The sequence below is a fragment of the Berghia stephanieae genome, chromosome 12 (genome assembly GCF_034508935.2).
Source record: "Berghia stephanieae isolate SIO BIC M18660-M18661 chromosome 12, UCSD_Bste_1.3, whole genome shotgun sequence".
In the NCBI taxonomy this organism is placed as follows: domain Eukaryota; kingdom Metazoa; phylum Mollusca; class Gastropoda; order Nudibranchia; family Aeolidiidae; genus Berghia; species Berghia stephanieae.
In genome coordinates, this window is record NC_088371.1 from 19,800,983 (window position 1) to 19,819,373 (window position 18,391).

At 35.5% G+C, this 18,391-nt stretch overlaps 1 protein-coding gene across 1 annotated transcript in view; it reads left to right on the top strand.

The window, feature by feature from the left end:
• Nucleotides 1-1,620: 1,620 nt before the first annotated feature.
• LOC144957509 (uncharacterized) overlaps nt 1,621-18,391 on the top strand; it is a 25,957-nt gene continuing 9,186 nt past the window's right edge. Inside the window, exons 1-3 of the mRNA XM_078888839.1 lie at nt 1,621-1,713; nt 13,950-14,093; nt 16,095-16,203. Of these exons, the coding sequence (XP_078744965.1) occupies nt 1,651-1,713; nt 13,950-14,093; nt 16,095-16,203 (316 nt within the window). The 5' untranslated portion in view covers nt 1,621-1,650. The remainder of the gene's footprint in view (nt 1,714-13,949; nt 14,094-16,094; nt 16,204-18,391) is intronic.

Here is an 18,391-nt window from a genome sequence, read left to right on the forward strand (position 1 = left end):
AGCACAATTTCGTTTAGACTCCAATGTAGCAATGACTATCCCGCACAAATCTTTGGGCCTCTTTTTCGCTCACGAAGTGCCCAAATTCGCGACAGAATATGGGACGAAGCCGTTTCGTACATGCTATTTTAAAAAATTAATTACGACGCTATTTATAATTGAATATGACTGAAAGTTGGCACACAGATAGAAAAGAGGCCATTTTAGATTATGTCAAGCGACACAACTCGTACAATTACCAGAAGACTGTTAAAAATGGATTTTTACTCTTTGGAGTACAATATTTCTAAAACTACAAAGAGCAGAGATTTTGTCGCTCATAAGGTTATATATGCACATTTCTTCTATTTATATTCCAAATTTCATTCGATTATGATAAGTACTTTTCCCGTATTCTCACAAAACATCAACCCAATTTGCATTTCAATGAGTGAAAATATGGAGACGGCCATTTTGCTCCACCATCGCGCGACACGAAAATGACGTGAGCGAGGCAAGGCTGCCAGATGGCCAGACTTTAACCTGACCAAATTCGACTTCAAAAGTGGCTAAATAGAAAATCATATAGCTTTCAATATAAAGACTGGCCCACTTAAAATGAACTAAATTTTAACAACAGAAAATTGAATAGACTATGATAAATGTCACTGAGACAAACATAGATGAATAAAATGTAAAAAAAGAAACAAAATGATATATTTGGCCACACACGTGGCCATCTGGCCAACCTTGTTCGCGACGACGGATGACACAAATCCTCGCGCGCTTTTTTTAAAATTAAGGTATTGTTTCATTGTTATATCATAGGGATAGTAGATTAACACACTCTCTCTCTCTCTCCCCCCCCCTCTCTCTCTCTCTCTCTCTCTCTCTCTCTCTCTCTCTCTCTCTCTCTCTCTCTCAAATAAATACTAGAACTAACGTAAGCCATGGTCTCACGGGATTGATTGATAATAATTCAGCAGGCATTTTCGTGTCATTTGTATGGGTTGTAGACACAAGATTACACTTCGGAAAAGTTCCAAATGATCAATATCATGTATATTTTAAAACAAATTTATAGTTGACCCTAGCCATACAGCTCTAAAACTATACAAGTTAGAACTCTTCTGATGTCTTCATCATATTTTCTGATAATTTTGCCATAAAATTGCCAAGTTTTAATATCTAAGCACAAACCAGAATAAAACGCAGAAAAAGCGTCCCATATTTTCCGTATTTTTTTCTCTTTGTGAGTCATCCAAATAAATGACATCTTTGAAACTGCATAACTTTGTTATATATTAATGGATTTTCAAAATTCAAAAAGATTTTTACATACTCAGTGGAGATAGTGCTTTGATTTAAGAGTAGTATTTCCTACAAAAATAGAAAACAAAAATTTTCATAGTCATTGCTACTCCAATGCCTCTGATTGCAACGCAAAATCTGTCGGAAAAAATTGTAATATATCGCTTTGAGCACGTTTAGTGGATATTGCTCTATATAAAAGCTCAACTTTTAAAAATAAATAAATCGAAACCATTATCAAAATCCGTTTATTTATAAACATTTAACATATTTACAGTTACATTGCGTTTAACCATTACTATTTAGACTCCATTACTTCTTCCACTTCCCACTTCCTGTTCCTTTTAACCAACAACAAACATGGCATCCACCAAGCCTAAAGTGAAGAAAACGCCAAGAAAGCCAAGAAAGCAAGTGGTTGAGGTAATCTTAAGGAACATTGAAAGCAAGATTAATGGAGTTATTTGATCATGCTACTGGCTGTAATTAAAATGATCTTAATGAGTGTTTTATCAGACAATCATAACTTTGATGCCTGGGTCTTCTCAAACACGACGGCGCCACCAATCATCAACCACTTTCACTTTCACTTTCAACTTAGTCTTAGCCATAAGTATTAAAGAGATCTACTTCTCCTCTTCCTGTCCTCCGTCTTTTTCTTCTTATTTATTTCTGAACACCTCAGCTTCAACAAAGGACGTTTCTCAAACGAAGTGCTCTAGTACTGCTGCGAATAGTGAGTCAACGGCGCAATCACTATTCGCAGAGTAGTATAGAAAGGTAGTTGCATGAAAATTTGAGATTGCAGCAATTGTTTTCAAAATAGTCTCATGCTATTCTGCAAGAAATACACTTTTCAATGGTACCAAAATTATGACAATGTGACAATTAGAACCAAAGTTACGGGATTATTAGTCCGCAAAAGTGGACCAAAATACTTAATATAATTTAAGAGGAAAAAAGAAACTAAAACTGTGACCAGAGAGCAACCGAAAAGCGGGGGAAATGGAAAATCACGGTTATTTGGGGTGGAATACATATAAAACCATATATCAAAATGATCGCAAAGGAAAGACGAAGCAAATTTTTAAAAAATTAAATGATTATTATGCAATATTATGCAACGTCATGCAATTACATAACCCTAGAAAATGAAAAAAAAAGACGCGAGGAACGGATAATAACTTTAAAAACAGATTTGAGGGTGGTCTTCTTCCAGAGCATGCTTACAATACTATGGCTATGATTAATTTTGAACACAAAAATTGTTAAAACAAGAGGAAAGGAGCGTAAACGTATGAATTTAGACACTAAAGTTGTGTCCTTGGGGAAGGCACTTAATATTTGGCATTGGCAAATGAGCAACAGACGAAAGATGACTGGTATTCGGAGAGAAGAAAAAAAAACAAAAAAACAATGAACAGGGCTAGAAATAAAGTTGAACAAGTGTCAGTAAATGCAACTTGCAAATGTACTGCCCAATGTTTTTGCATCCTTGGACAAGACATTTGGGCACCAACAGTACTCGGGAGAAACAAGCTTGCCGCTTTATATATGCAAACATGGTCAGTGATAAAAATGCAAAATTAAAAACAAGAACTACATAAGAGTGGTAGAGAAAACTTAACCTGAAAATGCAAAATTGAATATTACCTAACATATTACATAATAACAAACAATAAGCCGATAAATACCGACACTTTGCAAACTTTCTGCAACATAGGCATGTCATATATCAAACTGAACATCTCGAAGAGATGTATCATATGACTAACTATTAAACTACATTAAAATTGAAATGAACTTTAGAAAATTTGATAATTGCTTTGCATTCAACATCACTAAGAGAACAGATTAAAGGGTACTCACGTACTGACTCGCTTAAATCCATAAGATGGCTGATATGTGGCAAAAGACAGAAGACAACAAAATCTAGGCACTCTGGGTTGTTGGCTGCATGGAATGTAGACACAGGCAATATCCAGGTAATGATACTGAATAAATACATCGAAGTCCAAGCAATGATACAGAAGTAGTTGGGGAGACTGACGATCGAATTCATGTTGTTACTTCAATTTCATATTTAAAATACAAGGCAGATTATTGGAGCTGGAGGAGGCAGTCGACGGGAGTTGGAGGTGGCAGACAATCAAATTCATGTCGTTATTTCAGTCTCATATTTAAAAATACAAGACAGACGACTGGAGTTAGAGGCGGCAGACGACTGGAGTTGGAGGTGGCAGACAATCAAATTCATGTTGTTATTTCAATTTCATATTTAAAAATACAAGGCGGATTATTGGAGCTGGAGGAGGCAGATGACGGGAGTTGGAGGTGGCAGACAATCAAATTCATGTTGTTATTTCAATCTCATATTTAGAAATACACGGCAGATTATTGGAGCTGGAGGCGGCAGACGACGGGAGTTGGAGGTGGCAGACAATCAAATTCATGTTGTTATTACAATTTCATATATTCAAAAATATAAGGCAGATTATAGGAGCTGGAGGTGGCAGACAATCAAATTCATGTTGTTATTTCAATCTCATATTTAGAAATACAAGACAGACGACTGGAGTTCGAGACGGCAGACGACTGGAGTTGGAGGTGGCAGACAATCAAATTCATGTTGTTATTTCAATCTCATATTTAAAAATACAAGACAGACGACTGGAGTTCGAGGCGGCAGACGACTGGAGTTGGAGGTGGCAGACAATCAAATTCATGTTGTTATGTCAATTTCATATTTAAAAATACAAGGCAGATTATTGGAGCTGGAGGAGGCAGACAATCAAATTCATGTTATTTCAATCTCATATTTAAAAATACAAGACAGACGACAGGAGTTAGAGGCGGCAGACGACTGGAGTTGGAGGTGGCAGACAATCAAATTCATGTTGTTATTTCAATTTCATATATAAAAATACAAGGCAGATTATTGGAGCTGGAGGAGGCAGACGACTGGAGTTGGAGGTGGCAGACAATCAAATTCATGTTGTTATTTCAATCTCATATTTAAAAATACAAGACAGACGACTGGAGTTGGAGGCGGCAGACGACGGGAGTTGGAGGTGGCAGACAATCAAATTCATATTGTTATTTCAATTTCATATTTAAAAATACAAGGCAGGAAATGAAACATGAAAATGTGGTGTCATAATGAACGTCTGACTCTGAAAACAAAAAAGTACTTCGATTATGATTAAATCAACAAATTAAAAGTTATATAATAATTTTTGTTGTGGTAAAGAGTAAAGTAATGAATGAAATATACTTGAATTGGCTCTATCATGCTATTCTGTATTATTTGTATTGAAATTAACCACATTAAATTAAACCAACACACTTAACCTGCAGAACAAACAAAAATAAAAGATAAAAAATAATATCAGTGGAACATAATTTTTAGTTGTCCGGTATCATCCCAGTTAAAAAGTCATTTCAGTTTCAACATTCATTCATAAAATAAAACTAAAATTATGGATGGGACTATTTTCAGTCTTTTTACAGCAATTATTTAGCTTGAAATTATTTATACAAGTCACAAAAGCAAACGCAGTCGATAGTTTACAGACTGCACTGTACACAGGAGACTCGGGGATACATCGAGAGGCAATCCTGGTTGGCCGTCGCCAACTTCATGAACACGCATCGTATTTAAAGTCACTAAAAGACGCTTTCGCCAGCATCAATCACCACCAAAATTCACACAAATAGAGAAAAATGGTTGGCGAATAATATAACATTAATTAAAAATAGGTAATATAATGAAAAATGTATTTAAAATGAAGTTAAAACTTACCAAATTTTCAAACAGCTGGCATCTGAACAAAGAATGAACGGATTAAAAATCTGAAAACGCCGCCTGATGCGCTGGCTTCTCCTCTTTAAAATGAGACCGGAAGTGACGAAATTAGTGCACAGGAAGCGATTCCACGGCAATGGAAGTAAAACTATGTTCACCGGTAAACACAATTTTCACTCCAGAGCCGTAACATCGATATCGGGGCTCGATCAGCGGCTCAGCCACGGGCGATGCGACTACCTGTATAGAAGTAGAAGCGCTGTCCAGTCTCTGAAAGTTAGTCGGTCCCCTCACTGAACACAACACTGTATTTTCTGTTCAAAATGGCGTGTTGTGGAATGGCTTGAAGTTGAATGAGTGAGTGTTAGTTGAGTTTGAGAAGGAAAGAAAAGGAGGGATGATTGAAACATTTTGTGTGACTTATATGGCGGAAAACAGACAAGATCTGAAATTATCTACTTTGACAGGCCCATTTTTGTCAATTTCCATCTTTTATCTACAAATAAGTGTCATATATCATTTTAAAGCTTGAAATACGAGGATTCAGAATTTGTAAAAATTATGAGCAGGAGACGATTATGTAACTTTAAAAAGTAGGTCAATCAACGGTGACCCCGGTTTACACGGAAAGGCAAAATGAAAAGAAATTTTAACAATCTGAAGTGACAAATGACTCAAAATACATGTACACAGGTCCAATTGTTTCAAATAAATAACAAACAGAATATCTTTTGTATTTTGTATTGAAACTAACTTTATTATACAACAAGGGGTATAATTACATGAGACAAATAACGAAAAAAAATTTTTTGTAATATTTTAAACTTTCATTTCAACTTTGAAAAAAAATGGGTCCTTGTTTTCAATTGTATTGACAAGACGGGTGACAACAACCCAGGAATAGACGTCTGGAGGGTCCTTTTTTAACCAATCACACACTCTGCTCTGCACATACGCATAATAAATTGTACCAGTACCGCTATTCCTTGGGAGAACTACACGGTGAAACTCCCTCTCCTCCAGTACCTGGTATAAAAGCAATATATAAAGACATAGTTGTTGACAAGAGCACTACTTTAAGCATATTTGATTTCCACTGCTTTAAATATATTTGATTACTCTGTTGAGAAAATAAGGCTTATAATTGCGCATAAGAAAGGCGTTCTTAAGAACAACTACTCACACTTACAGCTTTTGTTTGCTACATCACAGAGGTTCAAGTGTAAGGATATGAAATATTTTAGCATATGAATCTAATAAAGCGATATATATATATAAATAAGTCTATAATTGCATTACAATTTTTTTTCTAGAACATTTTGGCAAGTGTACGCAATTTTTTCCACTCAACCTGTAATTCAGTACTTAGGTGCTATTACGGATTTTATCCCTATCGGTTAGTAAACTCACAGTTCTGGAGTAAATTCTCTCAAACCTGTGTATCTTGTATTGTAGCTAATCAAAATTTTCATACTGGATAAAATTCTTTTAGATCAGATGTCCAGATGCCATCGCTGCATCCTCCCGGAAAGCAGAGTGAATGTTGTGGTGACACAAAAAATATGAGAAAGAGAGCGAATCAATATATTTAATATAAATTGTTTACAAAATTCAATTGATTAGCAATTTGTGTTCTTAAACAGCTAGAAATGTTCAGATATGTACTTACATTGAAATATTCAGCATAGGATACCAAAGTTTACATTTATGAACTGTATATTCATCACCAATGTCCAAGTTTACACATTTCAGAATTTCTGGTGCCCATGCAGATGGTGCCCACGCAGGTGACACCAAACTTTATTTTGCTCAAAAAAACTTTTTCTAAAATTTCAAGTCAAAAATCAAAGTTTAAAACACAAAACCAGAGCAAGATTAATGTCTCCAATCAATTTTCAAACACTTTCTTTCATAATTAATAATAAAATAGGATATTGAAATTTGGTGCACGGGCAGAAATTCGAAGACACGAAATCTCCCATACCCGATTATTCACTCTAAAAACAAATAAAAATGTTAATTTTTTATTTTTTGTTAATTTTACAAGTTTCCTAGACCTAATTTTAGTCAAATGAACAAATTTGTAGTTAAAAATTTCAAAGATTGCCTGATATATAGAATTAAGTTTCCTTTGTCACATCGGAGACACGAAAATAACGCGATTGCATAACATGCAGAAAATAACTTATAAACAAAGATGGAGATAATTTTTAAAATTTTTAAATCATACAAATTGTAGTTAATACATCTAACTTTTGTTAAAAACAAAACATAAAGTTAACTTTAAATGGAAACTGTTGATTCACTTACCTCATTTGATCCATTCTAAAAACGAAAGTAAAACCTTCGTGTCTTCAAAACGCCACTTTTGCTCGGTAAAAAATCCTAAAAAAATATATAGGAGCAAAATTTCGCCACCATTTTGCTACCACAGCTCCAGGAAGAGTTGATCTATCAAAAACAGCAACTATAATCACCAAATCTCAATTAGATTTTGATATATTATGTTGCCCATGCAGAAAATGCTTTTCCTGTCATTATTGTGTTTTCCGCCATATTTAGTTATTAGATTGGAGACTGAGATTTCTCTCTCTCTCTCTCTCTCTCTCTCTCTCTCTCTCTCTCTCTCTCTCTCTCTCTCTCTCTCTCTCACTCTCTCTCTCTCTCTCTCTCTCTCTCTCTTGCCATTGCTCGTCTCATATCTCAGTGCTCCTACCAAATAATGGAAGTTACCATCAATAAACTACCTCTACTACTATAACCACCACCATCTCATCATTACAGTCATTACTACTACTACCACAGCAACCTCGACATCGCTATCAAAACTATACCACCTTTACATCACCATCCTCCTCGTCATCATCGCTACCACCGACACTACAACCACAACCATCACATCATCATCATTACTACCACTACCTCATCTACCACATCGTTATCCAAACTACACCAACTGCCACCACCATAATCATTATCATTCATCAATACCACTACATCATCATCAACACCACCACCACATCAACATCACCATTACTACACAAGAACAGACACATTGTCAGCGTCAATGAATTCATGAAACGCAAAATAATAATAATAATGGTAATAATTTTTAAAAAATAAATAAATAGTAATAATAGTAATGTAGTTTATTTATATTTTGCGCCCAATCCTCTATACAATAAAACTCTAGCCTCGAAGGCTACTACGGCAAATAACTGAAACGACCACTATCTACTATTCGCAGTACTACTGCAAATAGAGGTGGCCTTCCTCATAAAGTAACAACTAACGAATTTATAACCCCCTCAGTCAGTAAACCTCTTTGAGAAAGGCAATTTAAAAAAATTTATAATATATAATAAAGATAATAACCCTAAACGCAGCGTCTACGTTCACAGGGCCCTTAATGATAAATGTAGCCTGCAAGACTTTTTTTTGGCCGGCTCTATTTCTCCGAACGCTCAGGAAAATAAACTTGAACTAACTATTTCTCTGGATGTTTGCTTAGCCTCCAGTAACTGCTGTGTTACGTACGCGATGTCGGTGCAATAGTAAATGCTCAAACAGAGTGGACAAGGAATTCTCACGAGTCCTCAAGCTAGCATTTTTTAGGCACATTATAATAATAATAATAATAATAATAATAATAATAATAATAATAATAATAATAATAATAATAATAATAGATCTTTATTGTCTATAAATATGGCAATTTGTCATTTAGTTACACTTGTTATACACGTTAAATGATAACTATAACATTGAACAGATATTTCACTCCTACTTATTTTCTCTCTCTCTCTCTCTCTCTCTCTCTCTCTCCCTCTCTCTCTCTCTCCCCCTCTCCCTCCCTCTCTCTCTCTCTCTCTCTCTCTCTCTCACACACACACACACGTGCGATATACACAACATAAACATATTCATTTCGTTTTCAATTTGTTACAATTGTGGCAATTCGACACCAAAAATTATCATCATTATGAATTGGTCAGTTAATCTAACATTAAATAAATTAATCAGTTAATCAGTCAAGGAATCAATCCTTGGTTTTTCTGTACCATATGAAATATTCAAAATTTTTGAATTGACAAAGATGATTTTATAAAAATGTTGTGCTATTGCGAATACTCCATGGGGCATTCACTTTTTCACTTCGCGCTGCACTATCAATGAGAGAACAGAAGTAAACCTAATAACAAAGCCAAAGTCTCAAGATGGGAACAGAGTTTGAAAGACAGGATAGCAAAACTCAAGATAGAATTCTAACAGACAGTTGTGAATAAAAGACAGAGCATCCAAGCACTGGCAGAAGACAACCCCCCAAAAATGCATACACATTCATCATTCACACAGACACTCTCGCAAATAACCAAAAAAATCTTGAGAACAGAAACGGTTCGGAGAAATAGAGATCAAGTTTATTTTCCCGAGCATTTGGAGAGATAGTCACTCTTTGTTTTAAAAAAATGGTAATTGAAGGTAATCTGATTCCAGCTTATGGACAGGTACCGAGAAGTTTGGAGAAGTAGGTGAAGCTCTAGTTTGGGTTAAAATTTGAACATACTTTTACATAATCACCATTACTCGCAATTTTTATTCACAATGATTTACAGAACGCTTCTTGCTTCATTTTAAAGAGGGTAGTGTCAATTACCAAGAACACGGCGTCTAAACTGCACTATAAATCTGACCGTTTAGTTTCCCGCTGTTCCGAGCGCCGACGTAACCTCACCCGACAGGTAACCGGGGTCAACAACGGTCAGCCGATATCAATTCCCAGAACGTAGATTTGACGTGCATTGGGTGATACCAATGGATGATTTCCGTACCAATTAACCTCACGATCTTCGTGACGATGCAATTCCACCCAATATGCAAAGAATTCTCGCAGACCTCCTCTTTCCATCGGTCCAATTTTTATTTCAATATCTCCAGTACTTATTCCACAAGCCGTGATTCAAATTCACCTATTTTTCTATAACATTTAAATAAAATTACTTGTAATTACCTCAGGATTCTAAAAAAACGTTGCTATAAACTTCAAATTTTTTTTGGTGTGATTCACAAGGCACAAGTTTTACTACGAAATGAGGTAAGTTTCATTTACTCTTCAGTTTTCATTATTTTGTAATGATTATTTTTCCGCGGTAGGTCAGGTAATAATGATATTACCTCTTTAGCCTTGTTCTTGAAACGTAATATTTCGCTGCGGTTTTATTGTTAATTATATTTTTATTTTTATTTTTTTTCAATGATGAGTTAATTTGATTTTTAAATTGCATAATTTGAATTATCTTGCTAATGTTTAATTTTAAATGACATTGTGTGTTGGGCCTCAACTTAGCTCAACTGCTTGTTAGACTTTTCCTGCCCCCCCCCCCCCCCCCCCCCCTTTCTTTCACCAAATTGGGTGAAGTATTTGGTTTTTCTTTTTCCAAATTTTATGTACGCTGTTATGTATGCATGGATACGAGAAGTAATACAGAGTGTTTTAAAACTCATTTTATTCATTAATATTCACTATATCATTGTTTACATCGCTCAGTCAATTTTGAATTTTCTCTTACAGCATGGACCACACAATTGCAAGTCATAACCAAGCAGTGAATTCACTATGTAGGACATGTCGTGGTATGATTTGTTTAACACAGAAATAGAAACGTGCCCGCAAGAAACCATTTAAATGTTCAAACTATTCTAATGACATTCTTTTAGTCTATGGGACTGACACGGCATTGGACAAGCAAGGAACACACTCATAATTTATGTGTAAAAAGTACACATTATAAAGCACATTGAACACACGACTCATTAGCTTCTTTGTATTTTCTCATGGCCAAGACGCTAATAATAAATAAATCAACCTTGAAACGGGTTGCACTTGCATGTTTGATATCGACAGAGTAGAATATAACAACAAACTCAAACGCAGGAGAGACTTTCAGATCTCATGCACGAGCCACTGACCCTCAGGGATGGTCCTATTGCCTCTGAATTGACCGCATTACACAACAGGCTTACCACAGCAGATCATTCATTGGCAACCACTGCCACAAATACTTACAAGAAAAAGTCGACACTTACAATTATCCAACAAACAAAGAACTGCCCCCATGACCCACTCATCATTGACGACGCATGCAGTATTGGATTAATTTTCGACAATATAAACAAGGCCTATAGTCATGTGCACAACTTTATTTCACACACAAAATCAATCAAAGCAGACACAATCCAATATATTCAAAGTGCAATAAAACATTATACGGATACATACAGAAAATATTTTCCAAACAAAATAATCCCAAAACAACACCTCCTTGAGTACCACTGCATACCACACATCACTCAATATAAGTTTAGACTTAGACTTCTTGGAGAACAAGGCACAGAGACCTGTCACCAAACAACAGCAAAATTGGGAAAAAAGAGCATCCGGCATTATCAATGATATGAATAAAATGCGATTTGTCATCAACGCAATGCAGTTAAAGACCAGTCCCAAACTACACTGACGAGTTTGAATGCTAGTAGCGGATATATTTTTGTTGAGGAAAAATACGTTTTTTTGTGAGGAGAAGTATTTACATCTTGTCTTTATAATACATAAAATTCAGACAAATCCATAGCAACGTTTATTTTTCTCTAATTTTTGAAATGTTGCACCCGCTATATTTTTTGTGTAATTTGTTACCGTCCATTGATAACTTATATTGAGAAATCTAGTAATACTATGAAAAAATAAAAAACACACAGTAAAAGTAGAAAATATAACCTTTTATACCAAGTAGTGATATTTCAACTCATTCAATATGGGTGTCTAACAGACAATAAAACAAAACATTGTTAAATTGAGTGAAACGGCAATCCCCGTTAGGTAAATTCCTCTCGGTGATTGACCGCTCACCGTGACCGGGTCAGCAGGTGTCCGGAACGGGATACCGTCTCAACTAAACTGTTGTCGTTGTGTACGCTGTGAGAAGTGTTCATCAACTGCCAGGGAGTCAAATTTGAACTCTTCAGCTGCATGCAATGATTTCAGTTGAGCCTCAATTTGTGCGCATACGAATCTCGAGTCCTGTCACTTTCCTCCAATCATTCATTCCTTGTCAATCGTTGTATAAGGGATCGAGTCTACACTCATTGGATTTTGATTAAAATTATGTCTTTTCACGAATTCCAAGATGAGTTAAAATCATATCAAAACAAAAATTACTGTTGTTTACTGATTCAGCGGGGAAAGACTGAAGGACGAAGTGGCAAATCCCTGCCAAGTCCTAGATTAAACAAAAAGTAGGATTTCCTTTGTTTTAAAGGAAAATATCTGCACATAATCATAATAAGGAACGTTTCACGTAAAACATTTGTCCAACAAGATCAATTGGTGGCAGTTAAAAGTAAAAAGTTGATGATTTACTAACTGGAAGGTCTGTGACAAAAAGAGGAAATATGATAGAGAGAGAGAGAGAGAGAGAGAGAGAGAGAGAGAGAGAGGGGGGGGGGGGGGGGGGGAAGGAAAAATTAGTAAATGCAACAGAATCGAGATAGAGAAAAAAGTATAAGAATACTAATATTATTATTAATGTACCACTTTCACTCCAAGTGTTGATGATTTACCAACTGGCATGGTCCACAGCGAAAAAAGGATATGAAAGAGGGAAAAGAGAAAATGAAGGAGAGAAAAGAGAAAATGAAAGAGAAAGAAAATTTGAGAAATAAAGAAAATGAGTGAGAGTAAATATTAATTGACGTCAGTCGATGGAAGTTAATAGTAGATAGTTGACGATTTGCCAACTGGCACAGTCCGTGGCTAAATGAGGCAATGAATGAGAGAGAAAGAAGAAAATGGAAGAAAGACAGAAAAGAGAAAACAAGAGCATTATTAATATTGATAACAATGAGTGTATGTGTGTGAGAGAGAGAGAGGGGGAGAAAATGACAAACACATACAGAGAGGAAAAAATGGCACAGAGAGGGAAAAGTCAGAGAGAGAGAGAGAGTGAGAGAAAATGACAGAGAGAGAGAAAAGAAAAAATCACAGAGAGAAACAATGGAAAAGAAGAGAAAATGACAGAGAGAGAAGAGAAAATGAGAGTATAAATTAATTTTAATATTAATGACATCACTCCGTGGCAATACATCACTCCATGGCAGGTAAAAGTACACATGCATAGTTGATGAATTGACACGGCCCTTGGCAATTGACGATTTGACAATTGTCAAGGTCCTTGGCAATTGACCCTAGCTTTAAAGAGCAGAGATCAAGCTTTCTTTTGATGTCATTAACATCAATGTAGGCATATTCTGTCAAAAATTATAATTTGATAAAAATTACGTCATTATAAAACTTTACTTTGTAATAATAAAAAAATTGAGACTGACAGAGCAAATAAATAAAAGAAAACACATCTAGTAGATAATTCATTTATCTAAGCCATTACAGAGCAACATTTCATAAAAATTGTGCTTTAAAAAAAAAAAAATCAGATCTTTTCCAACAACTTGTTTGTTGCCTGTCAGTTGTACATTATGGTAGGAAGGGCATAGGTTTATAGAAACATTTTAAGCTTTGATGTCAATTAGCTTTCATGAGCCAGTAAAATGCTTCAGAGCCATAAAACTATAAAGCCAAGAGTTTCAGTAGATATCCTTGGAGTGGAGGCCTGTCTAACTGAAACCAACAGACAAGAAAATAAATAAATAATGGAAAATAGGTCCAAAAAAGCTCACTCAATCCTATTCCGGAAACCAGTCATTTTTTTTTTTTTTTTTTTATGTCTCAAACTATGCACCAGTTGTACTCTTTTAAATTTCTTCCTCTTTAATTTTTAATCATCTATTCCATTCACAGATTGGCAAAGTAGACGATGATGACTCTAAGCCTGGCTGTGTCTACCTGGGCCACATTCCTCATGGGTTTTATGAGGGACAGATGAGACAATACTTTACCCAATTTGGAAAGGTTTTGGATGTCAAAATCTGTCGATCTAAGAAAGTAAGACCTTGTATTTCTTAAGAAGATTTTGGAATTATCTTTTATCTGTTTCTTTTTTTTTTTTTTGTATTGGATGCATGACAAAAAAAAAAAAAAGATGATCTATATTCAATGTGCTCTGCATAAAATTTATAAGAAAGACGGGTATATGAATTTCTGGGGCCATCGAGTATTAGTGCTAGTAGTTTTGCAGGTGTACAATGAACAACTCATCTGAGCTAATGTTTTAAGGTAAACAAAATTTGCGTACGAGCTGTTAAAAGAAGCATGTCACCAAAGCCATGTCATTATTTGACATATAGATAAATGGAATTAATCTTGAAAGGGGGTGCAAATTTTCGGGGATGCTTTCGTCAATTGCAGTGGTGTGGTCAAGATGTTACATGAATTTTAAACAAGGTTACAATACTATCTTATCATTATCAGTTCTGATCTGATCACAACTTACTTTATAGTGACATGTTGTCAAAGTTTTGCTTGCATCTTAAGTTTTAGATAGATAAATGTCATTCTTGAAATATTTTTGACGAGATAAAAACGTTTTTATTTCCCCAAAAGCAAATTATTTTTGGTTAAATGGGCAAGTAATTATATGAAATAATCATAAACAGACATAATCTGATGAGCATGACAACTAAAATGACAAAGCTGTTTCTAGTACAAGCTCTTAAAGCACAAATCTCGTCTGATGTGAATGACTATGACCACAAACATGGTTCTAGCCAATCTCATATCCAAGTTGTGTACAATTTCTTAGACCATGCTGTTATGAATGGATCCTCCATCTTCATTGCGTGCTGTTGGTTTTATTTTTCCAAGCTTAAATTGAATTAAGAATATCGTTATTTTCTATCATGATTTCTACACATTCCTTCTTTTATCTCTCCATCAAAACATCCCTGTATCCTTGTACAGTTCACTATATTGAACAACGCAGTTTATAATATGTTATAATCTATTCTATTTATATTTTGACTCCTGGGAAACCATCTATCTTATGTAATAAAGTTGTTTGTGATGCAAAAAAAGAAAAAAAAAGAGAAGCCTAAGTATCTCTTTTTGCCAATATAAAAACTGGTCCCCTTCTTTTAGAAAAGGAATATTCTATCAGGACATGATTATAATTCAGATGCAGTCATAACTGGAACAGTCTTTCTGTGACCAAATCTTTTACATATAATTACTACTGGTTTATCGAAATGCCTGTCAGCTAATTGTAACAAATTCAGACCTTCAGCGTACATAAGGTTTTTAAAATTTCCAGGTCATCAAAAATATGCCTTCCTTGTTGAGTTGGAACAAAAATTGAAGTGATTCCATTTCTTAAAATGAATAGATAAGTTCCATTAACCAGTCTATGATCACACATTCCCCTAATTTTTTTTTATGGTTGTCTAAGCATTTGACTTTGTGTAATGATGCAGTGGTTTGTTTTCTTTACGGGGAATAATGCATTGATTAACGTGTGTTGAAATTTATTGTGGGACAGGATTAATGTGTCTTCAATCATTTGGCCCCTGTGATGGACTAGAGAGGTTTTGACATTCCGTATAAAATTGTGGTCACAAGATTGGTTTACTCACTCTTTCATCTGGCATTATGATTGCATACGTGTTGTGTTAAATGTAAAAATACGGAAATTATGAAACAAAGAAATGAGAGGAGGGCTCTGAATTACTATTTATATAGCTACTGTAAAATGCAAGTATGTGATCTTGATAGTGCGTTCCGAATATGGAGGCCACTGTGGAATCGGTTAATTAAATGATCACATAGCATTATTCTTCAAAAGCAGCTTGCATTGTATTATTTCATCCTCTAGTAAAGCTCCCAAATTCCATGGTAGGTCGGCATAGAAGATTTTTAGTTTCTTGAATCATGATGCATTTAGTCAGTTACGTTGTCTAGGGTGTATCATTGACTTGCCCTATTGTTTTGTTTGTTTATTTGTTTAATGTTTTATTTATTTATTTGTTAATTTATTTTTTCCCATTTTTCCAGACCAACAATTCTAAGGGCTATGGATTTGTGAAATTCAAATTCTCCGCTGTGGCTAAGACTGTGGCTGAGACCTGCCATAATTACTTGTTCCTCAACAAACTTTTGAAGTGTAAGTGTCAAATAGATAAACAAAAGATATGCTTGATTCGGAACTCATTTGGGCAAGCAACGTACAGTTTAAAAAGTACCTTCCTCTTCTAAAAAAGGCTAAATTGAAGGGGGAAGGGGGTAATTGCTAACGAAATTCTATTGGAATTGTCTTTCATCTGTTATTGTATACCAAATTTTGTTATTTGTGCGACTATCTGGACTTGCATGACACTTGATAGGGATGCCACTTTTCCGGTTTTAGCCGGAAATCCGGTTTTTGTCCGTCGTCACTATTCAAAAAAAATAAATTTTTTTTTAAGAAGAAGAAAAAAATCGAGATTTGAGCCGGAACTTTTTTGCCGGGTGAATAATTTGGGCTGTCACCGCCGGTCGAATATTTGGGCACCTAAACCCTCTTCCGCACTAGGACAGGACTGTCCTGGGACAGTCCTGTCCCGAATCTGTAACATATAGAATTTAGAGAAATCTTCCGCACCTATTGGGACGGGACAAAACAGTCCCGTTGTGTCCCAAGCTGTTGTGAAATGCTACAAAATCAACGGGACAGGACTGTCCCAGTCGCGTGTTCATATCGTTTGTGATAGTAGAAAAATATAGCAGACTTCCGCACTAGGACAAAAAAGTCCCAGACTTGGCGGCGCCGTGTCAAAATTGAAATGCCTGTTTTTATTTTCTGCATCCCTACTACTACTACTACTACTACTACTACTACTACTACTACTACTACTACTACTACTACTACTACTACTACTACTATTACTATACTACTACTACATTTCTACTGTTACTTCTGCTGCGGCTAATGCCACTAATATATTAATACCTACATCACTTATATTTTGTATTTATTTCCAATTCCATTGTATTTATTTTCCAACAACAGTCCACACTTTATTTTAGTTCACTTTCTATACTGCATTACACAGTTCCTTCCCGCCTCCCTCTTTTGACATAATTAAGTATGCACCTTTTATAAATTTCTATTGCTCTGTTTTAATTCGCGCTTCCTCACAAAGTAGCATATAATTTCCTGCCCATCAATGTTTTTGTTTATGCATCTTAACAACTCCACTACCACATTATCTCATTCGTCTGTCGTTTTTAATTCATCATGTGTTGTTGATGAAGGGGAAATCCGAAACGTCCATTTTATCTGTTTTCGTATATTAAACTGAAGCTTACATTCAATTTCACAGTTATAATTTATTTATTTATTTCAATTCTGAATATAAAAAAGCAAGAACAATTCAAAAAATAATTCTATGTGATGAAACCACGTACAGAAGGCATAGCAACATAAACATTTTCGGCAATTTAAAAACGTATGTTTATAAAAATATAATTTAAGAAGTGTCACACTTTGTGACATAGCAGTACAGTGTCTAAAACCGGTCGCACATCTATTCGGTAACTTAGATCAATTATCTTTATCGTTATTTATTTCGGGAATTCTCAATGAAAATATTTTTAAGTAAGTCCTTCTGAGCCACACAAATTAAGTCCTTTAGAGCCTTGTAGCCAATGGTGCAGGAGTTATTCCGTTTTCAATAGCGTGAAGCGGACAATTAACGTATTTGTTTGAAAACCTTTGAACAGGACGGACGCTAGTCTGTAGTCTACCGCAGATTACTATCCCAGCTTGACAGGTACCCTTTTACACCTGAATGGGGTGAGTGATTGGAGTAAATTTTCTTGCTCTAGAAAGTACAAATTGGCTTCGGTCGGAATCGAACACAGAACCTCTCAGTCCAGAGTACAACGCGCTAACCATGGGCCATCTTGCCTCCTAAGCTTATAAATCCGGAACTTATCCATGTCTCTGTGGCGTTGAGCAGACAGATAACAGTTTAAACTTTTAAAAAATAAAATTCCCTTTTTCATCCCATAGGGGAAATTTTTCTCGAGGGTCTATTCCAAGTGAAGACTGGAATAACCCAGGCGTCAGCTGCAATGCAGCGCCGAAAATATAGCTAGGACGAGGTATAACCCAGGCATCAGCTGCAGTGCAGCGCCGCAAATTGAGCTAGGCGAGGTGACTTACTCAACTGATGCCTTTCGGGTACGAAGCATGCTGACTTTCTATTATCCTCTTGAATGATGCTAGTCCGTCAAAGATTACTTTCATCAGCGAACTGGTACTCATTTGCACCTGGGTAAAATGAGGTGATTCCAAGAAAGTCATTTTA